Source organism: Artibeus jamaicensis, unplaced genomic scaffold, assembly GCF_021234435.1.
Source record: "Artibeus jamaicensis isolate MK-2021 breed Jamaican fruit bat unplaced genomic scaffold, CSHL_Jam_final contig_781, whole genome shotgun sequence".
Classification (NCBI taxonomy): Eukaryota; Metazoa; Chordata; class Mammalia; order Chiroptera; family Phyllostomidae; genus Artibeus; species Artibeus jamaicensis.
The window spans coordinates 5845980-5868558 of NW_026521968.1; the positions used below are offsets into that span (position 1 = coordinate 5845980).

A 22579-nucleotide genomic window follows, 5' to 3' on the forward strand; every position below is an offset into this window, starting at 1 on the left:
AGTATCTTATTTTTTCCTCCCAATAGTCCTGCAAGATGGGCTGTCATGCCCATTTCACAGATGAGGAAGCTAAGCCTCAGCAAGGCAGATTGCCGTGATTCATGAGAAACACTCCCCAGACTCTGCTCTTTCTAATAGTTCATGTCACTCGTCCAAGTGGTTTATTCTGCAATAGGCTCCATTCTGGTTAACAGGTTTTCTGTGCTTCTCATCCTCAACCAGACGGAAGGCCAGCTGGCTCACTGCCATGCCTGCCCAAGCCACCTATAGGAGGGCTACAGGAAGTGAGGGCAAGGATGTTTGTGCTGAAATCCCAGGTCCTGATCCCTAATGACTAGCCTCAAACTGAAGAGGAAACCTCTAATAGTCAGGCAAGCCAGAGAGCTTTGAAAGTCTTGGCAGGAACTCTGAAATCAGACCCGGCCAGCATGTGTCTCTGAATATCAGAACAGGCACTATATTTACCCTGAAAAGCCTTTGGTGCACTGAGAGCTATAAATAGCCATTAGGGCCCCCAGCAAGTGGCCTTAACACATGGATTTCCTTCCAAAAATGCAGACCCATTTTAATTAAATTCAATTAACCTTCGAGAGGGCAGGCCCCTGGATTCAGTTGGCTTTCGAGACATCGTGAGTAATTTCCTATTCATTGGACATTTGGGGATTAGCAGGGTGTTCAGCTCGGAAGCAGCCCTGGGGTGTGCAGAGAGCCCAGCTCCCTGGAGAGGACACAGGGCTTGGTGCATGAGTGCCTGTGCCCTGCAGCCTTGGGCCACCCAAGAATTTTCCGATTCTTTGCAAAAGTCAATTCCTTTCCAACATTTCCCCCAGAACAAGATGGGAGTCACAGCTGTGCTGATCCTGCCTTTGCTGCTCTTGGGAATCAGTGGCCTGCTCTTCATCTACCAAGAGGTGTCCAGGCTGTGGTCAAAGTCAGCCGTGCAGAACAAAGTGGTGGTGATCACCGATGCCATCTCAGGACTGGGCAAGGGTAAGCAAGTTTCACCTCCCTGGTACCCACTCCTGCCCTGAGGGGCGAGCAGTGGCAGGGTCCGGGTGCAGGCAAGCCTGCTAGGTGAGCGGGGGGTCAAGGCTGGGTTCTCTCCTAGTGTCTGTCATTAACCAGCAAGTCACATTTGCAAATCTTCTCTTTTGGAGACTGCAGCTTCCTCACATGAGAAAAAACAGCACTAAAATACTTGGAGTTGCAAAGTCACAGCCTAAATGGTCTGCAGGCTTCTTTTGCCTTCATAGCATCTCAAGAATTTTTGAAATGTGACTTCCTTAGCTGGGGCAGTGTACCAGGTATAAGCCCAGACTTGGGAGCCAAGTTCAATTCTTGGCTCTAGTACTTACTAGCACTTCTCTGCCTTGGATTTCTCAACTGTAAAAGTGAGGGTGCTAGTGATCTCTACGTCCTAATATTGGTGTGAGGAAAAAATTACTTAATAGATGGAGCTCTCAGAGCAGTGGCTGCAGCTGTGGTGGGTGCCACTCACGTGTGAGCAGCAGTAAAACAATGCCCATGTGTGCTCCAGGGGGGCGCACGCCCCACTGACTCCCTCTGTATCACACTCAGCCTGATTCTCTCAATCATATCACTTCCTGGCCTTATAGCCATTTCTGTCTATAGCCCCTGAATTAAATGACCTTGTAGGGCCTTCCCACAGGTGACACAGTGTCCTTGGGTTTGCAAGATTCTGACTGTCATTCCTAACCACGGTATTGCAGTTTCGTACATTACATAGTTTGGGTATAATTTTTGTTGTTGTTTTGTCATTATTAATTTTTAATCTTCACCTGAGGATATGTTTATTATTGAGGAAGGGAGGGAGAGAGAAACAAACATCAATGAGAGAGAGAAACATTGATTGGTTGTCTCCCATATGTGTCCCAACCAGGAATCAAACCCACAACCTAGGTATGTGTCCTGACAGGGACTCGATCCCCACAACCTTTTGGTGTATGGGATGATGTTCCAACCAACTGAGCCACCCAGTCAGGGCTGTTTTGTTATTTTTAATGAAACAGAACTTACCCCACCAAACATCCATCAGGTCACTTAAGTGTCCATTGAGAACACTGCATCCTGAGTATGGAGATGAGCACTGTACCTTCCAAAGAACTGCTCTGGGGAGCTGGGTGCCTACTCCCTCAGGGCTCCATCGTGAGAACATTCAGAGCCTCCCGTCTGGGAACTCTCTCAGAGCCTCATTCTCTCAGCCATCCCAATGGGAGCCAGTCTGCATGGCTTTGACGACGGGCTCCACTTCAGTGGGTCATCAGTTTGGGTTCACCATGTAACTTTTTTAAAAGCATTAAGGCAGATAAACTAATTTGTCTGTGTGCTCCCATGTGGGTCCCAGAAGCAATTCCCAAAGAGGATATCCAGCAATGTTACACTCAGCACTCAAAAGGGAGGGGGGCACACAAACTCCATCTTCTACTGGGGCAAACAAGGACATACATATTTGTCAACCAGACCAGACAGAGACAGCAGGAAGTACTGGTTGTCTGGAGAATTGGAGCAGAGACACCCACTCAGACACTCAGAGCCAAAGTCTTTGAGGAACCCTTGTTCTTCAAGTAGAACAAGCCCACTCAGCATCAGACCAAGTGCCACCAGGAGGTCCCTTTATCATGAAGGCTTCTCTGACCTCCTGGGTGGTCCCCAGGGGACTAGGCTCCCCTGGCTCCTCATAGAAACACACACACCAGTGCACTCTTCGCACTGTGCTGCACCTGTGTTTCTCAGCTGCCCTGCTGGACACCAGCTCCCCTCTGCTGGACACTGCATTCTTTTTACTCCATGGTGTCCCCACCACCTAGCTCGAAACTTGACATATAGTAAGTACCCCCCCTGAAAAAGTTTACTTAATGAATAGCCTCTAGAAGTGGCCATCTGATGAGAAAAGGCACTCATTTGGGTAAGCATATCGCCGTATATTTGTTTTATTGATTTCTAACTGGATTCCAATGTGATCAGAGAACACACTCTGTATGATTTTACTTTTTTCAATTTGTTGAGTGTGTTTGATGGCTCAGGATATGAGCTATCTTGATTAATGGACCACAGGTGCTGGACATGAATGTGTGCCCTCCTGTTGGGGGTAGAGGGTTCTACACAGGTCAGTTAGCTCCTGACCTAGAGGAGGAGGCTGTGCAGTTCTCTATCCTCCCTGATTTTCTGTCTCACTAGATAGAACTACCGTTCTGTCTATTGCTGACAGATGTAGATTTGTTTTAGAAGTCTTACTATTTTTTAAGTCTCATTAAGTTACAGTCACACATGGCAAAAATCAGGTACCCGGGAAATAAATACATCTCTAGGGCAGAGTGGCACTCTCAGGGTCTACAGTTTAGTCTCTGTCGTGACTACTGTCACTGCTCTTTTTTCACTGTATGTTATGGACTCACCCTGGAAAGAAATGCAAAGCAGAAAAAAATTAAGCTCAAGTATTTAGAAGTAACTTGAGAAGCTGGGTATATGTGACCTTAAGTAAGTGCCCAGCCAGAACATACTACTGACCACAGCGATTCTATGTTCAAACTGCTCCATTTATCAGGTCCAAGGCAAGATAAAAGTGAGGGGCCCTGAGCAGACAGCACAGACTGTGCCCAGCCCACAGCACACCCCCCGGCCCCACAGAACCTGACCAAACCCATGGGTGGCAACCAGGAGCCCTGCACCCAGCTGTTAACCAGGGAAATCAAACAGTCAAAGATCAGGCCCTCTAACCCTCTCCCCAAACTGACACCATTCAGCCAAGTTGAGAATTGAGTCTCCTCATACCCACTGTCTCTACAGCAACAGGGGCCCCTCAAATTCCAAACCACTGTACTTCAGAGAACACAGCCCTGCCTGGGTTCATCCCCTCAAAGGTGCACAGTCATGCATGTTTCAACATCTCTGAAATCGAGCTTTCAACCAACAGCACTTCACAACAGTCACAGGCCATCTGTTTGCATTTTAATGCCTCCAATATCAGGAAGCATCTTACAGTCAATGGCCTGTTAGACATGAGGGCTCCACTGATGTTGGCTGCATGAGAAAGGAAAAGCCTGGTGCCTGCTAGTTTGATGTGAGGCAAATGCTATACTGAGCTGACCTGATAAAGAATAGAAATAAGAACACCTATATGTACCTGATGCCTTGCATTAGCCAAAATGACTTACCGTGTACTTGAGAGTGTGCCTTTGGGATCTGCTGGACCAAAGCAGAGATCACACTGCTGGGCTCCATCTCCCGGGCCCACCTGGGAAAGGTGTTAGTGGAGAAGAGGGAAAATGGGACAATGGTAAAGAACACTCCTGGCTGCCTCCCCTGAGGAGGGCAGGACCAGAGGTCTGGTCTGGCTCTTGGCCACGGGCTTCTCACCTACCCCAGTGCCCAGCTTGTAAATATATGCCAACCTTCATGAGAAGGAGGGAGAGAATCGGCAGGTGACAAGGGAACCCCAGCCTGCTTAGCCTAGCCTGGGCAGGGGCCAAGAAGGCAGCCAGGCATGGAAATCGGGCACCCAGAAGGCTCCTGCTTGGGTTAGTGTCCTGGCTTCACCCCTGACCAGCTGGGGACTCTGGGTAAATTGTTTCATATCACTGGACCTCACCCCTCTGGTCTATAAAACCAGTGTGGCTGCCCCACCCCCAGGGTGGCTGCTACTCTGAATTACTCCCGACCATGGAGGCTCTCGCCCCCCAGGTGAATTCTGTTATCACAAAAGCCATATACATTAAAGAAGTTTTAGGTAAAAAAAACATAAAACACACCTAGAGCTCCGCCCACTTGAGAACATTCTTCCTATCTTCTTTCAGCTCCCTTCTGATGCTCCTAAGTGTAGCCAGCAAGAACAGGGGCTGTAGTGAGACCTGCAGAGGGAAAATGGTCTCCTCTGCATCTCAATTAAAAAAAAAATTGGTACTCCCATGACTTTTCTGATACTATTAGATTATGCAAAACCCCATGATAATGAAACACAGCATCGATTCAGAAACTGGGGTGCCCAGCCCAGTAGAGTAGTCAATGTGTCAGTTCTCACTGGAGCTGAACTGGCTTTACCCTCTTTGCTCCTCGCCCATGGGGCAGGTTACTGGCAAGATGGCTGCTCTTTCTGACCCCTCTGAGGCAAAGTGGCAGGAAGGAGGAAAACCTAGTTTGATTCCTTCTCTGGCTGTATCTTTGTGGCTCCAGCAGAAATGCTCCCTGGGACTATCTGTTCCCACTTTCTGTGAAGGGTGGCCCTCCACTTGCTCAGTCCCCTGAGTGTGAGGGTCTCCTCCACCCAGGCTCTCTGTGTCATGGTGCCCCTTCTGAGTGGTCCTCCTGGGCAGAATTCAAAATAGCTCCCAACCAACTGAAGCCCTGGTGCACTGTGCTTGTGCGGTGGGGTCTTCAACACTGCAAACCACGCCGCAGGGGCTGCCACAGCTCTCCTGCCCTCTGCCGAGGATAGTGGCCCCCAGTCTCTCCAGTGGGGTCCTCAGGTGTGACTCAGACCGCAGCCTGGACTCCCAGACGCAGGGAGCTCACAGTGTGTGGTTCAAAGGGTCCTGCAGATGCCCTCCTCTCAAGGATGCAGAAAATGGGAAAATACACATTTCTGCCCAAAATTCCTTCTTCAAAATCCCCCCTCTCTGCTCTTTCTTGATCCACTTGTGTCCTATTGCATTTTGGGGTAAAGGGCTCCAATTACACACACATCCACAGAGTCAAGTGTCATGGCCTTGTATCAGACATTGTTTTGAATGTTAAGTTACTATTTCGTGAACTTCATTTCAGTAGACCCATTTCTGCAGTATCAGTTGTAAAGGCTTCAAAATATCTGACCTATAGACTTACCATAATTTACTTAACCAGTCTCCTATAGTATTAAATATTTGCAATCATCTCCAATTCTTTACTACTTATTATTATGGTACTAGGATAAACAATATTATAACTATGTCCATGCAGTAATTCTAAATTATCTTCTTAGAATAAATGTCCATAAATGAAATAATTGGGTCAAAGTCTATACTTACTTTTAAGAATTCTGTCAAATTTTTCTTCTAAAAGATTTTGGCAATTTACACTACCACCAGCATTCAACATGTGACTCTTACCAATTTTGCTTTTGATTATCTATCTGGTAGGTTAAAATTAGTGGCATTTTAATCTGCATTTCTGTATCATTGGCACTGAACTCTCCTGCAGATCAGCTCTTTGCACCTCATTTCACCAGCCAATTTTTTAATTAAGGTCTTTATCTTTTTTATTGATTCATAAAAGTTATAATCTGTAGATCAAATAAATTAACCCTCTTATGACATTGTATTATAAATAAGTTTCCTCAGTTTATCTTGCTCCTAATTTTTATTTGTGTTTTCTGATATAAGGAATGTTCTCTTAAGGATAAAAATCTATAAGTCATTTCCAATATTTCTTCCTTTAGTTACCAAGCTTAAAATACCTTTCTCCAAAGCAGGGTTATATATTCATCTTTCCTTCCTTCTAATTCTTTTATGGTTCTATTTTTACATTTAATTATTTAATACTTTTCAGTATATTGCCTCTACATTTTTTTCCTTCCAAATAGTTAAAATTCCAGTAGTCCAAATACCACATGTTAAGTAATATGTTCTTTGCAACATGCTAACTTCATCATCTACTAAATTCTTATTAATACTTGCCTTTTTTAATCAATATTTCTACCTATACTTGAACCACTGCCTAAATTTAATTTCTATAGCTTTATAATACTTCCTAGTAACTGATAGAGTTAGTTTATCACCACTATTGTTTGTCAAAATGTCCTTTGCTTTTCTTGCATATTTATTATTCCAACTAAAGTTTAATATCTTTCTGTCACCTTCCAAGACCTATTGGAATCTTGATTTTCTGCGTCAAATTCACTGTGGATGAATTGACATCTTTATTGAATTTTGCCATCCAGAATCATCATACCTCTCTCTCAATAAAAGACCTATATTTAGAGAAATCTTCCATTCTCTATTGTCTTAAAATACAAGGTGACATTGTTAACAGGTGTCATTTTTTCTTTTTGCAGTTGTATAACTTTATTTAATAATCAACACTTAGTTCTCACCCACATTAACTATTTATAGATTTTTGGAAGCGGTAAGAGGTGCACAGGGAACTCCCATAGAGAGCTTGTTTGGAGAATCTTCATCCTCGTTATGTTTTCTGGACAGCCGCGCTCACATGCGGTGTGGACATCCCTACCCCTCAGACCCAGAAGCTGTGTCGAGCCTGGTGTCAGTGTGCACATCTGCAGTTCCCATCTCCTTCACGGCAAATTTCCAAATCCTTTGAGTGCCTCCGGGGCACGCCTCCTGGCCCCCTTTCCATGGGCACACTTGGGAATGTTGATGTATCCTTTGGTCACGACATCCTTGATGGCAGGATGGCCTTTCTCCTCCTCCCCACCACCTTTGCGGGAGCCATTCTGCGGGGCCCAGGTTGGATAGGAAAGCAACACAGTTATTTCTTGATTCACGCTTTCCTCGGTCAGCACCACGAACCACAACTTCCCTCCCTTCCTGCTCACCCACCACACCTGTCTCTGGGCTGCACAGACCTCTGCTTTTCTTCTTGGTTGTCCCATCCTGCCTTCACTCCTGCTCCCCCCTGGCATAGATTGCAGGGTCCAGCACCTCATTTGCTCTCTGTCCAATACCACAACCAGCCTGCCCACAATGTCTGCCACTCCAGCCAGCCGCCTGGCTCCCCTGCCCTCCCCACATACCAGGCTGCTGAGTGTGCAGGACAGTGTCACACAACCATAGGTTATCTGAGCCGTTGAACTCAGGACACCCAGCCTCCTGGTGCTGCCCAGCTACCCCTCAGCATTCAGGCCCAGCCAGGCCTGACACCAGGCTTGGTGTAAAATGGGACAGTAACAGGTACCCCCCTGCCCAAAGTAGGTGGTGCCCTTCCCAGATCCCTGTACCTGGCCAGGTTGTCCGGCCCCACACGCTGTGGCTGCCAAAGCTCAAAGACTTGCCATCTGCTCGTGGACATTGCCTTGCCCAGGAGTTAAACACCCTGTGTGCCCACACCTGGAGGGAGGCAGCACTGAGTCAGACTGATTGACGCAGGTGTTTAAAAGGCTGGTCCTCTTGCCTCAAGGAAGAGCAGCTCTGCAGTTGGGTCTACGCTCCAGAGCGTTCCTTGGATCCGGCCAAAGCTAGACTTTACCTGTGACCACATCCTTGTCCGGCTCCTTCCCCATGGCCTACCTCTCTGATAGATTTTCTCTGAAGGGCACTTCCTCAGTAAACCCGGCCGCCTGCATCCCTGTCCCTGATTCTGCTTCCGTGGAGCCCGACCAAAGATACTGCCTCATAGGATAATTGTGAGAACTAAATGTGCTAATAATTTGTACATCTCTATTAATAGTCCCTGGGACAAGTAAACTCTCAAAATATGTCAGCATTTATTATTCTTCAATATCAGTGTTACTGCTTCACAAGAATGTAGCATGTCCACCAACCATTGCCCCGCTGAGAAAGTCCTGTTCTGGGTGAGTTGAGAATTAGTTCAGAGTAAAGTTAACTAGGCAGTGGGCAGGTTTAGTTTTTTAATTAAAAGAACCCTGGCTGGAGTATTTCTCTAAAGAGACAATATAAAGAAAACTGGTGCCATTTGGTCTGGAAAACACATTGGCTGTTCTGGTATCTGTGGTTTGAGATAGACTTAGGGCTGTGGTCCTGAAGAACCAGGTGGGAAGGGCCATCTTTCTGTCCCGAGTAAGGAAGAATGTCCTAATCATCAGAACTATCTGGTAAAGGACGGGCTGTTTCTCTCACCCCACTACGAGCTCCCCCTCACAGGAGACAACCACACTGAGGCCAGAAATGAGAAAGCCTTGACTGGTGCAGCTCAGTGTGCTGGGTGTTGTCCCACCAAGCAAAAGGTCACTGGTCCTATTCCCAGTCAGGACGCATGCCTGGGTTGTGGTTTCGGCCCCTGGTTGGGGTGCATATGAGAGGCAACCGGCTGATATTCTCTCTCACACCAATGTTTCTCCCTTCTTTCCCTTCTCTCTAAAAATAAGTAAATAAAATCTCTTTTAAAAAAGTAAGAAAAAAGCCAGGCGTTGAAAGACAAATACCATATGATCTCACCTTTAACAGAAGCTAAACAACAAAACAAACAAGCAAGCAAAATAAAAACAAAGACACTGAAATAGAGAACAAGGGGGACAGTGACCAGAGGGGAGAGGGGAGGGAATTTCAGGGGAAAAGGGGGAAGGATTTAGAGGAACTAGTACAAAGGACACATGGACAACTAAAGGGGGTGGAAATGGGAGGGAGGTGGGGAGCACGGGGCGGGGGTGGGCTGGGAAGGGAGCAAAAGGCAGAAAACCGTACTTGAAAAATAACTAAATAAAAAATAAAGAAAAAGGAAAAAAAGTAAGAAAAAATTTCAACCCAGGGAGGAAGTTGAATGAAAGACCTCTAAAAGACCTCTAAAAGACCTCATGGCCCTAAGACTTTTAGGTTCTTTTAATTCTTAAATGTGTTAGACAGAGAAGCTCACCGTCAGGGCCTCCATCCACACCACATGCCCTGCCCTCTCTCCTCCCTCTCCACAGAGTGTGCTCGGGTATTCCACACGGGCGGTGCGAGGCTGGTGCTGTGCGGGAAGAACTGGGAGAGGCTAGAGAATCTGTACGACGCCTTGGTCAGCGTGGCTGACCCCAGCAAGGTGAGGCCTTCAGCAGTCAGCTTGGGGAATTCGTGGGTACCCTTAGCCTTCCTTGAGTGTCAAAGAGCCACCCTTTGGTCATATGGGTAAGATTTGGCAATTACTTCTGGAGCATGTAAGGCAATGGTCTCCCTAATCTTGACACAGGCATGTCTGCCAGTCATCAGGGGTCACCTCATTTTGATCACTTACCATGCCAAAAATGTGTTCTCTAGCCACTGACTCCCCCCCACCCCCACTTCATTCTCTTTAAGTCGGATTCAAAGAGGATCCAGGAGATAGGGTATGTCACAGGCATCATACTTCAAGTGATATTTTCTTCAAAGAAATCAGTGAATGAAATCCCCTTCTAAGAAGTCACCTGGGAGGTGCATACATTTCAATGCCACTACAGTTTTCAAAGCATTTCCGGAGAGTTGCCTAGGAAATTGCCTTCAAAGCTCTCTTCAGGATATATTTTTTAAAAATCTTTGCCCTTGATATTGAATTTGGGTTTTGGAAATAGACAAAAATAATTCAGATCTAAGTATGAAATTTGAAAAGATGGACCCCAAAACACATTACCCTTCAAGGTATGTTTCTTGGGATGTTATTAGGTACAGTATTGGGTAAAATGAGGTTCTGAGGACAACTGTGGTGGAACTCGAGTGAAGTAAGCCAAGCTTGTCTGGTTGATGACTTTACCACAGGACTTTTCAGAGCCTTTGATATGCTAATGAGCATTGTGGACCTTGAAAAAGAACATTTAACAGTCTCTGTTTCCCAAACAAAGCATATCTCAGGACCAGTGATCATTAACCACTGGGATCGCACTTACCGCATGGTATCACCCAGGTTCCCCTCCGTACCCTCTACACACAGAGTCTTGATGGCAGCAAGTGTCAAGGGTGCCCTTGACAAGGGTGCAAGTGTCACAGTGTCCGGCACACAGACGGTGCCCCCAGTTTGTGTTGAGAGCATGATTTTGATCAAAAACAAGATGTGGCTGAAAAGCTAGGCGAGGCTGCAGGAGTACAAATGGGCAGTTACAAAATTACAGTCTGCAAAATGCAGCATTGGATTATAGTCAATAATGTTGTAATGATCATGCACGGTGTCACATGGGTACTAGACTTATCAGGGGTCACTTTGTAAGTTATATAAATGTCTAGCCACTATGCTATATACCTGAAACTAATATAACATTGAATGTCAAGTATAATTTTAAATTTTTAAAAGAATTTTAAAGCTGGGTGTGGCTTATAAACGAGTTTGGAAAGCCATTTCCCAAAAGCTCAGAAGTGTCTTTGGCAATGGCATCAGCGCAGCAGTCAGGGCATGGCCTCCCCTGGGCAGGAAGCCATCACTTGGATTTGTTAGTTGTGGCCTTGTGGCCAGAAGCTCAGTCTTAGCGACTGCCAGTTTGCGTGTGGGGACTGTTGCTCTTGTTGCCTCCGCTCTGGTCCCCGAGAACACATTCTGCATCATTTTCCCCTGGTCACTCCTGTTTTGTCTCATCATTTTCAGTCGTCATTTCAGGTGTTCCAAATGTCTGAATTTCATGAGGGGTGGTTCTTAGACCAAAGGGCCCCACAGTCTGAAGGGGGAGCTGCGCCCACATGTGCCCTGACCGTGCCATTGGTTCTGCAGACATTCACCCCGAAGCTGGTCCTCTTAGATCTCGCGGACATCGGCTGTGTGCAGGACGTGGCCAAAGAGGTCCTGGATTGCTATGGCTGCGTGGACATCCTCATCAACAACGCCAGCGTGAAGGTGAAGGGGCCTGCTGATAAGATCTCCCTGGAGCTGGACAAAAAGATCATGGACGCCAATTACTTTGGGCCCATCACACTGACCAAAGGTCTCGTGAGTTTGGCCTTCCTCTGGACTTCTGGGCCACTGGCTGCTAGAGAGGGCTCTTTTATGTGGACAGATGGTCGTCCAATTCTAGACAAAGTCTCCAGCCCCTCTCAGGAAAATCCTTACTTACATGGTGGAAGCTTTCAACATTCTGACTATAAATGTTGATAGAAGAAAAGGGACTTTGGAAGTATCTTACTGGTATATTCGAACCTCCCTCTCTGTGAGTGAGACCTGCTTCCCAAGCCCTTTGCTTTACCCCCTTCTTCTTATTTATGTCCACGGCTCACTTCCAATCCCGTTTCATGTCTCTGGACCATTGTCTTCATGCTTCGTATGTATTTTGATACGTCAGGCCTGCAGTTGATCTGCTTCTAACCATGACAGTTGTTTAAAGGCAAAGCTTCTGTCCTCCACAATGAAGAAGAAAACAGTTTATCCCCAAAGTACAAGACACCCGGAATCCCTTTGCAGGAAATGAGGGAGGCAGGAATCCCTTTTAAGTATACAATGGTGGTTCCTGTTTGGAGATTTTTCACTGCCAAGTTCAAGTGCAGGTCTGAAGCTTAGGAGGTTGGGGCTGGAGATGACATGGACTAGAACCAAGAATTGAAGCCCCTTCTCCCCCCAAAAAGCTTATCAAACAGAACCCCAAGGGGGAATACAAGCATGGAGAATTTCTACATTTAGGGAGTGGGTTCCCTGGTAGAGGCTGAGAAAGCATGATTTTAGATCCCCCTTCTCTACAGCCAGGATCTCCATGACAAATAAGGATAAAATTTCAGGCAGAATGATGACCTCCCAGAGCTTCTAAGATGGTGCCCCGGAGATAATGGTTTCCTTCAGCCCAGCCCCTGGGCACTTGCCAAGCTGTGTCATCCAGTTAACCTGTGAGAGTCCAGGGCTCCCTGGCATCAGAGTGAGGGAAGCACAAAGTGGAGTGGAAAAGGCCGGCACTGGTTTATCCTCTGGGCCGGGCCTCTAACTTGCTAAGAAACCTGAATCTACCCACTAGTCCTGAGTTTCCTTTAGCCCATCTCAAACACGCAGGCACTGGATCTAACTGACCATTCAGGAAGTTGAGTTTTTTTATTTTTGCCATATTTGTATTCCACCTATATTGTTATTACTTCCTGTCTTCCTCTGAATTTTCTCATTTTTAAGCTAATTCGTTTTAGGAGAAAATCTTCATAATATCATCATAAGTTAAAAAACCTTTTCTCTCCAGAAATTAGACCTGAAATCAAAACAAAGTACATAGGAAATTCTCCCAAGACGCGGGCCTGAGGTCCTTCCCCTCTTTGTTAGACGATGAGCGAGTGCAGGGCGGCGTCCAGGACACATCAGAACCAACACGGGGCTTCCTGGTGGGGCCCACAGAAGAACTGAGGAGGGGTTACCTTTCTCGCCCTGAGATCAGCGTCACTCCATGCACAGCAATCGGCCATTTACAATCACCCAGCAATGCACCGATTGAGCCCAGCCCGTGCTTAGCAGAGTGGGGTGAATGGCAGCGGGGGGCCAGTCCATAGCGGTCCTGGTACCGGGGAGGAAGAGGGGGGTCTGGAGAAGAGGTCTGCCTGCTGCTGCCCGACTTGGTCTCAGATTTTTCACCCTGACTCCTTGTCCTGTGCTTTTCAGCCCTGCTTCCCAACATGATCTCCCGGAGGACAGGCCAAATAGTGTTGGTGAACAACATCCAAGGGAAGCTTGGAATCCCGTTCCGCACAGCTTGTAAGTTGCCAAGATGAAAATGTTTTGTCTTATGCTGCATTCTTATAAGACAAGAGATGTCATATCAAGGACTAGGCCTATGGTTACCTGGGAGAGGAAGGCCCAGAAAGGAAGTGGTTTGTGGGTTTTTCTTTCAACCCTTCAGTTCCTATTTTTGAGCACCTACGGTGTGTGGGTGCTATGGGAGACACCGAGACTTGAAAAACAAGGTCCCTCTTCCCCGGAAGCTCACGTCTCACAGGCGGTCAGGACAGGCGGTGACGAAGAGCACACTCCCAAAGTGGGTGCACAGTCCCAGCTCTGTCCCTGCTATAGACTTTGCATTTCCCATCAGTGGAATCGTGCAATGTGAGGTCCTTGCTGCCCAGCTTCATCCACGCAGCACGGTGTCTCAAGGTTCCTCCACACAGTAACAAGTGTCAGAGCTTCGTCTGTTTTTACAGCTGAATAATATTCAGTCGTATGGACACATAGCATTTTCTTTATCCGTCCATCTGCTGATGGATATTTGGGTTGTTTTCACTTCGGGCCAGTGTACATAATGCTGCTGTGAACATTCCTGAGCAAGTGTTTGTGTGGAGATGCGGTGACCCTAGGTTTCAATGGTTAAGGGACTGCCAGCCAGTTTTCCAAAGCAACCGCCCTAGTCCAGAACCTTCCCGGGAAGGAATGGGAGCTCTCGCTTAGGCCCGGCATTTTATATGCCAGTTCTCATTGGATCTTCACAACAATTTGGCATGGGTGACATTATCCGCAGTTTAAAGATAAGACAACGGAGCCTCAGGAAAGGACACTCCTCTCCCACGCTCCTCCTGAGAAGCAGGGTGGGGGCCCCGTACCCACTCCCAGCTGGTTTTCTTCCAGATGCTGCCTCCAAGCACGCTGTGCTGGGCTTCTTCGACTGCCTCCGCGCTGAGGTGGAGGAATATGACGTCGTTGTCAGCACTGTGAGCCCGACTTTCATCAGGCCCTACCGCGTCCATCCTGGCCCAGGAAACTGGGAGGCCTCGGTTTGGAAATGTGAGTTTTTCAAGGGAAGCCAGACAAGCAGGGCTGGGGGTGTTCCTGAAACATGAGACTGGGAGGGGGGGCTGCACCCAGCTAATGGCAAGAAAGGGGCCCCAGACTTCAGTCCAAAGGCACCAGGTAGAGAGAATCCTAACCTGCAATCAGCAGACCAAGACCCCCACTTGGGCTCTGTCACTCACTGGCTCTGCGACCTCGGCGGGGGAACTGCCCATCTCTGGACCTCGGTCTTCCGGGTGGAGTAGCCGGAATCTGGTCTTGAAGGATGACCTGCTCCCTCTCGCCACAGAAGGCAGCACAGAGTAGAGGCTCTGAGTCTGGGTACAGACTGGCTGCAGTGGAAAAGTGCCTCTGTCCCACAGGGAGTGCGAGCGAGCAATTCCCTTAATCTCCATGCCTCAGTTTCCCTTTTAGAAAGTGAGGGACAGTGGTAATACCTACCTCATGGAATCATTGGGAAAACTGAAGGTTCTGGCTTACAGAGGGTTTGGAATAGTACCTATAACATAGTAGGCGCTCTGTAAATGCACCTTATTATTGTGACTATTCTAGAATGCTTTCAACAGAACGCTGCTGCACTCTGCCCAAGGCTCTAACTGCATTAGGAAACCAAGATGAACCATGACATGGGTGTGTGATGGGGGGGGGGCTCTTGACAAATACAGCTTCGCCACGATAAACAACATCCCCTAAATTCATCTGACACCTCTATACTGTCTAAGCTCTTACCACTTCCATGGTTCTTAACCACCCTGTGAAGTCAGTAGGGCAGGAAGCCACGCCTACTTTACAGATGAGGAAACTGAGGTGTTGAAGGGTAAAGTATTGCCCCAGGGCCCCAGGGCCAGTGGCGGGCAGAGCTGGCCCGCAGCCCATGGGCACACACGACCCTGTCTTTGGGCACGCACGAGGCTGTGCCAAGCTGAGGCCCTGATCCCTGGCCCCTCCTGGGGCTCTGTAGTCTTTTTCAGGAAGCTGGCCTATGGGGTGCACGCAGTGGATGTGGCTGAGGAGGTGATGCGCACTGTGAGGCGGAAGAAGCAAGAGGTGTTCATGGCTAACCCCATCCCCAAAGCCGCGGTGTACGTCCGCACCTTCTTCCCCGAGTTCTTCTTCGCTGTGGTGGCCTGTGGGGTGAAGGAAAAGCTCCATGTCCCAGAGGAGGGTTAGCCACAGGAGGGCAGCCGGTCACCCTGATGGGAATAAAGGCTTTCCTGGCTGGTGCTGGTTCTTCTGTCCTCTCAGCACAGGGGGAGGGAGCCCACACAGGGGCCCTGACCTGTCCTCCCCAGTGGGAGATGCTCGCCATCCCCCAGCAAGGACGGCCTGGAGGCCTCTGGCTATCTCCACTCTACGTTCCCAGGACCCACTGCCAGAACGTCTTAACTCTATAGGGTGACAACTGAACAGAAAAACAAGACCCAGAATGGATCCAATGTCCCCACCCTGCTGCACACACACGCACTATGGCCATCAGCTCACTTAGGAACTCACTCCGAAAACCACTCCCATCTTATTAACGGTGGCTTGCCCACGTCAGCTTCCAGCAACAGAAGCAAGACTTGGCAGCCCTTATAAGGGCAGTCCTGCCAAGTAGGACTTTCTGCAGTAATGTGTCAGTGTAAGAAACATTTAAACCTGTAAGCATTTTTATGACTTTATTGAGCCCAACTGACCACAATTGCCGGGAAGCAAAAGCTCAGCAGATTGAGAAAACGCTCCAGAGAATGGCAGTTTTGTACCTCATTTTATACATTACAATTAAGGGGTTACATGAAATTTGTTGGGGATAGAGTAGGAAGGCGGGAGAAAGCAAAGCTGGGAAACCTCTGGGACCGGATAAAAAGTCAAATGAGCAGACACGTCTTTTACACTGATGGGTACAGGACAGTTAGCAGTTAACGTTAGTGTGATGAGAATAACAGTGAAGGGTTTGTGGTCTCTGCCCCGAGGCCACGACCATGCCCTGAGGGGTCTGGAGAAAGGAAGCTACCCTGACATTTCAAAGGCACGTTACCGTAGAAGGAAAAAGACAACAGACAGGCTCAGGTAAGGTAAAGACCGACCTTTGTCAGGGAAGATATGAACCTAGAACATGACTACCCACAGTGACTCACTTTTATGTAGGAAATCTTAATTTCAAACTATCTTGCATGGTTACTTTGGTCTCTGAGTTTGTGAGGCTGCCACACAGGCCTCCCTGAGCTCGTCGGGGTTAGTAACATTGGCCCCTTCTCATCCACAGATGGAAATACTCTGTCATCTGCACTGTTCAGTGTGGCAGCCACTAGCCACATGTGGCTGTTGAGCACTTGAAATGTAGCCTGTGCAACTAAGAAACTGAATTTTTAATTATGTTTAGTTGGAATTAATTTGACTTTAAATAGCCTCGTGTGGCTGGCAGCTCCTGACTGGCAACAGAGCAGAGCTGTAACTTTGCATCCTGGCGCTGCCCGGGAATGAGCCCCTTCCCTGGGTTTCATTGGCTGGACGAGGGGCCCAGGTACAGCTGTTTTTATAGTTTCTCAGTGGATCCTAGCGTGCAACAAATATTCAGAACTTCTGCCCCAGGCTATCCACCTCATTCCAGCCTTTGCAAAACCCCTCTAAAACTGCCATTCTTGTTACTGATGTGTGTTTCTCTTCCTTTAGTTTATCTTATACGAAACAGTTAATGATCTTCGGGGTCTTGGAAAGTGTAGGGGTACATTTTTTGCACTAATATTGTAACTTCTGATTCAAACTTTTCTAATATTTATAGATGAAAGAGGGCTCATATTTCCTCCCAGAACCCATGTTATTTACAAAAGTAACATATATATGGCATCCATATACACATGTATTAACCTTAATTTAAAAAGCCAAATACCACGAGGCCTCTGTGGATCCCCCAGTGGGCGCCCCCCCCCAGACAAGGACCTCCGTTGGAAATGCCCTCTCCAGAAACACAGCCCGCTCCCCTGGGACGGCACCCACCAAGGCCCTAGACTCAGCTTGGCCCTCCTCAGCTCCCTGCCTAGTTCCTGAAAGACTGTTTAGAGTCCTTTCATTTCCTTGTGGCCTGTGAAACAGATTTGTAATAAACTCTTAACAACCTCTTAATGGAAAAAAAAGGCAAAATACCTAGAATCACATGAGCCCTGTGGACCCTGCCTACCCAGGATAAGGCTGATGGTCGGGATGTGACACCAGAATTTAGGGGAGTCAACTAAGTAGCAGGCAGGACAGGCCTGGAGTCAGCAGGTCAACCGGCTGGGGTTTTTGAGAGGTTTTGTTATTGTTGTCAGGGGTGCAGGATGCTGAGGGCTTCTCAGACCAGAATCATTGGAGGGTAGATGAGAGCTTAGAGATAGAGGGGGAAACAACAGCAGCAAAATAGGAAGGAAAGAAGGAAGGAAGGAAGGAAGGAAGGAAGGAAGGAAGGAAGGAAGGAAGGAAGGAAGGGAGGGAGGGAGGGAGGGAGGGAGGGAGGGAGGGAGGGAGGGAGGGAGGGAGGGAGGGAGGGAGGGAGGAAAAGAGAAGAAAGACTAAAATTTGATGGTGGCCAGAGACAGAGAGGGCAGCATGGCAGCCTCAGGACAAGTACAGACGGGGCCAGGGCCACAGGCGGTCCCTGTAGGGCTCTGCCTCCTCTCAGGTGAGTTTATTGGAGTGGGCTCCAAAGGATGATTCCTTGGTGGGGGTGCGGGGTCGGAGTGGACAGGCAGGGAGGGACTGCATCAGGGACGCTTTCCCACTGGCCCTGAGCTTCATTCTGGGAGAGTAGGGACTCAGCGGTGGGAGAAGACTTCCGACCCCATGGGATTCCCGGAAGAACACAGCAACCAGCAAGGGTTGGGAATAAGGTCCTCCCTGGTCAGTGGGTCTGCTCCGCAGTTCCCCTGCTGCCCGGCAGAGGGCGCCCTGCTGCCGGGGGGGGGGGTCAAAGAACTACCTGCAGGTGGACCCAGCTTCAGGACTGATTATCCCACACACCAAGCATTCTGAAGTTGAATTTTCTGTCCATGGACCTTGGTATCCATCTGACTAGATGCCCTTATTGGCTTTCAGATGTCCACTCACGCTCCGCTGCCCTCTCAGGATGAGGTGTCTCACCAGCTTGAGGGGGAGGTCAGGCAATATGAGGAATAGCCACCAGGTGTCACTGTGGCTCCAAACCTATTTTATAGCTACTTTCTTCCTATTGAAACCCTGTAGAGCTAGGTAGTACTAACCCCATGACAATGTATGCAATTCATAATCTCCAATGAGCATTCCATTCCCCTCCAAGATATCATTTGGTCTTCACATCGACTTTGATTCACTGGAAGGGCTGACAAACCTACTTCACAGATGAGAAAACTGAGGGTGATCATGCCCGGTGATACTCCAAGGCAGCCCAAGGATGGCCAGCCCCTGGGACATAGGAAGGCTGGATCCCAGAGGCCATTGACTGTCCCAGACCACAGAGCAACACTGCAGAGCTTGACACAGACCTCACTACTCCATGAGGGTGACATACATGTGGTTTTCCGGGTCTTCTCCCAAAATCTACAAATTTTTTTCAACTGGAAAAAGTGGAAAAGCATAAAAAAACAGAGAAAAAAACAATCATGTACCCTGTCAAGAACTGTTAACATGTGGACACTTCTCTGAAGAGCACGGAATCTTCAGAGCTGAGAGCCCATGGTTTGGCTCTCCAGGGGCCGTCCAGAGAATGGCTGTGGGGAGCCACCACCAGCGCAGACACACTGCTGCAGAGAGCTGCGCCCAGTGTCCCAGACGGTGTCCGCTTGCCCTCCGCATCGCTCCACCAGAGTGCCCCGGACCTCTGGGGATGGCAGCAGAGGGCGCAACTACAGACACAGCAGGTCCAGCCATTGTTGGCTGACTGGCAGGGAGAAAGTGAGGCCGGAGCAGTTGGTCTCAGTTCTCTCTCGGCCAGGCTGGTGTGACTTGATTGCAATCCACCACTGAAAGCCACAGCCCTTGTCAGGCAGTGGTGCCCTCCCCGGTGACACTCTGCAACTGCTCCTTGCTGCTGCCCCTTTAGATGTCAGAGTGTTGACGGCTCCTGGCTGTTGCTGGCCCCACGTGCTGCATCATCTCGTTGATTTCCCTTAACCCTGACTGCACCCCCATAACTAGTCCCTCCATTAAACGCTCTTGGTTACCCCAGGAAAAGGTATGTGGAAGTCTTAGCCCCTAGTACCTTAGAAATGTAGCCTTATTTGATGGGCTCCTGGCAGAGGTAACTAGTTAACATGAGGTCTCACACTGGAGCAGGATGCTAATTCTGTGTGATGGGCATGCTTTTAGAAGAGAGCCGTGTGAAAGCAGACACACAGGGAGAACCCTCATGATAATGGAGGAAGAGGGAGCGCAGTGAGGCAGCTGAGAGCCACAAAATGCAGCAGTGGTTTGCCAAAAACCAGGACGGGCCAAGGAGATTGTCCCTGCAGGTTTCAGGGGGAGCAGGGCCCTGCCCACCCCATGACTCAGACTTCCAGCCCCCCAAGCTGTGAGCCAGGTGAGTCACCCAGTGTGTGGCAATTTGCTGCCGAGTGTATCTCCGTTTCCAGCCTGGATCTTGACCGACACAGCCAATACCCAGAAGAGTTGTGAGACTCCCTCAGGAAGGGACAAAAACCAGAGGGAGCAGGGCCAGTCTCTGCGGCAGACACACACGTCCTCCACGGGCACCTGCTGAGCCCACGGCGCAGCTGGCTCTGCATGCCGTCAGGGAAGCGAGCAGCTCCTAGTCAAAGGGCACTGCACGTTTCAGAGTTGCCAGGAGACGTTTCAGACAGCGAAATGAGCCCCTCTAGGGTAGAACTGTTACCTCCCGAGTATTCTGAACAAATCTGCTCGGTGACACGGGTCTCTACACATCGGCAGAGCGCTCGGCTGTAGGGGCAGGGCTCACAGGAGGATAGAGGCTGAGACACACCGAGGGCCTGGTGCCTTGAAGGAGGAGGGTCCAGTGGGCTGGGTCCATTGTAGGAGTATGGACCCCAGATAAGTGGCCCAACACCACCAATCAGAAAGATGTGGTCTGTCCAGCTGTCCGCCTGCCTGTCTACCTTTCCTAGAAGCCGATGGAACACCTCACCACAGTGAACTGGTAGATTGGTGGAGACACACCATGACCCAATCAAAGTGGACCGTGGGTTGTCCCAGGCCTCTCACACTATTACCTCTCTGTCCCCTGTGGCTGACCGTTTGAATCCTTTAGAAGTTAAATGGTATGTCATTTGTGACTTCTGGTGTTGCACCCAACTCAAACACTTATTCGCCCAAGCAACCAGAAAGGCCTATTTCAGGCATAGTGAGACCCTGGCATTCAAACAGTGCCACCAGAAGTCAGTCTTCCCCCTACCCTCCCCCCTCCACCCCATTTCTCAGCCACCTGCTCCACTGGGCAGGTTTTATTCTCAACATGCCCTCCCATCACCATGGCAAGAGGGACACCAGCAGCCCCAGGCTCATATCACAGACATCCAGTAGAAAGATTCCTCATTCCTGCAGTCTAGCTGAAGTCCTGGCACTCGTGGGGCTGTGTGTCCATCCTGAAACAGCCACCCTGTCTCTGGTCACCCAGGCCGGGCCCTGTGCCCATTCGAGGGCAGGAGAGGTGGGGCGGCTCTGCCTGATCATGGACGGAGCCCTTCCCACCCCCACAACCCACGTCCCACCCCAAATAAGATGCTCTTATAAGAAGAAAGGGACAACACATTTTGCAGGCAAATCAGCCCTTTTTTGTAAGCATTTATCTCTGGAACAGACAAGGGAACTAAAATACACTGAGCATTTGCAACCTACCTGCTGCCTTACTAGATAATTCACACATTATCCTCCCAGAAAGCTTCCAAAATTATTCATATTAGTAGTTCCATTTCTGCTGGTGAGGAAAACGGAGACTCAGAAGGCTGGGCAGATCATTAAGCCAAAATTATGCAGCTGGTCAGTGGCAGAGCTGGGATTCATGGATGGAGGTGGCTGGCGCACTTGCAGGTGAAGATGACCAATAACCTGTCAGTCCTTTCCGTGTAAGAACTGGGTGAGGTTCCAAATGTTGATTTCCACTGACCGCCGCCTGCCCCAGCCCAGGGGCCCTGGACACCAGTGGTATTGGCGGACTCTAGGCTGCAAAAGTAAGTCAAGGAGCTTCTGTTACGAAGGCTGAGCTGCAGGGGGCAAGTTTGGACCAGCCTAGCACTCTATTGGTTGGAAGGGGAACGTCCAGGTACACAAGCCACGGAATCGGGAAGACTCAGCAGACACTTTTGGTCCCCACGGCACATCCCTTCCCTGTCCCCAGTTCCCACTGCAGCTGTGCTGCAAGGCTCCTGGGCATGTGGACGGCGTTCCACCTCACCCCTCCAATCTCCTGTCCCAAGCTTTCCCTAAAGTGTGCAAGTTCTGTCAGCCCTTGCCAGTGCAGTCCAGATCACAGAAGAGTTCCTGTCCCCAGGGGCAACCTTCAACCAAGAGGGAATGGAGTTGCGGTCAGTGACCCAACGTCTCACCCTGTGGAGGGGCAAATCTGAGGCACGTCCTACATGGTTCTTCACAGGGTCTGCAAAGGGGTTGAGCCCAGTTGCTTATAGTACAAGCAGCTCTGTTGGCGTTTTCTCCTGGCCCGTCTTCGACCCCAACCCCCACTCCCTGCTTCCTGAGGCCACCTTCCCCATAACCACCTCCTCCCAGTCCTTGTCTTGGGCTCTACCTTCAGGCAAACACCAGCTAAGACCAAAGACTTTGGTGGCACCATCTGAGGCGGATCAACACCTTAAGGATCAATAGTTTGCAAGAAACTGAAATGTATTCAAATTTCACAGAAAGGGGAATTAGATAAGGGAGATCTCTCAGAATCAATGCTCCAGGGTTCTTGGAGACTGGAATTTTGGGGGCTGGTCTTTCTCTCCCCCCCCCTGCTGCCCCCGCCACCACATGATGTCTCATCTGATTCTTTCGCAGCCCCAGCCCCATTTTTCTCTTCCTTCTGCAGGCCGTCTCCCTCTGTTTAGTCAGGATCTTTGTTCCCATGCAGCTCTGGCTGCCCTGAGTCCTTGACTTGCTGAGATGTCAGATTTGACCCTAAAACCACAGAATCTCAGAACTTGGGTCTCCAGAACAAGCCGACTCGGTCTCTCAGGCGCACCCCACCCCATTCCAATTTTATGAGAAAGAAAAGCTGGTCCAACTGTGTGAAGTGTTCACCCTTATTCAGTCACCTCTCGGACTGTCCCCTTCCAATACAGGTGGGTGAGCTCGACACTCCAAGGAAGGG

The 22579-nt window shown here is 49.1% G+C and overlaps 1 protein-coding gene across 1 annotated transcript; it reads left to right on the forward strand.

The window, feature by feature from the left end:
- The first annotated feature begins 439 nt into the window (after positions 1–439).
- On the forward strand, positions 440–15531 carry DHRS7C (dehydrogenase/reductase 7C). Its single transcript, XM_037164998.2, has 7 exons — positions 440–629; positions 831–990; positions 9596–9708; positions 11338–11548; positions 13189–13281; positions 14146–14301; positions 15269–15531. Exons 2-7 carry the CDS (start codon positions 837–839, stop codon positions 15475–15477), a joined length of 936 nt encoding a protein of 311 aa, XP_037020893.2. The 5' UTR covers positions 440–629; positions 831–836; the 3' UTR covers positions 15478–15531.
- The last annotated feature ends 7048 nt before the right edge of the window (positions 15532–22579 follow it).

What these genes read in the sequence shown, in the direction of transcription:
- DHRS7C (XM_037164998.2), top strand. Translation starts at nt 837, where the DNA reads ATGGGAGTCACAGCTGTGCTGATCCTGCCTTTGCTGCTCTTGGGAATC. An exon ending in GCGTGGCTGACCCCAGCAAG is followed by an intron (nt 9,709 to 11,337) that starts GTGAGGCCTTCA and finishes TTGGTTCTGCAG; the next exon opens with ACATTCACCCCGAAGCTGGT. An exon ending in GCCCATCACACTGACCAAAG is followed by an intron (nt 11,549 to 13,188) that starts GTCTCGTGAGTT and finishes TGTGCTTTTCAG; the next exon opens with CCCTGCTTCCCAACATGATC.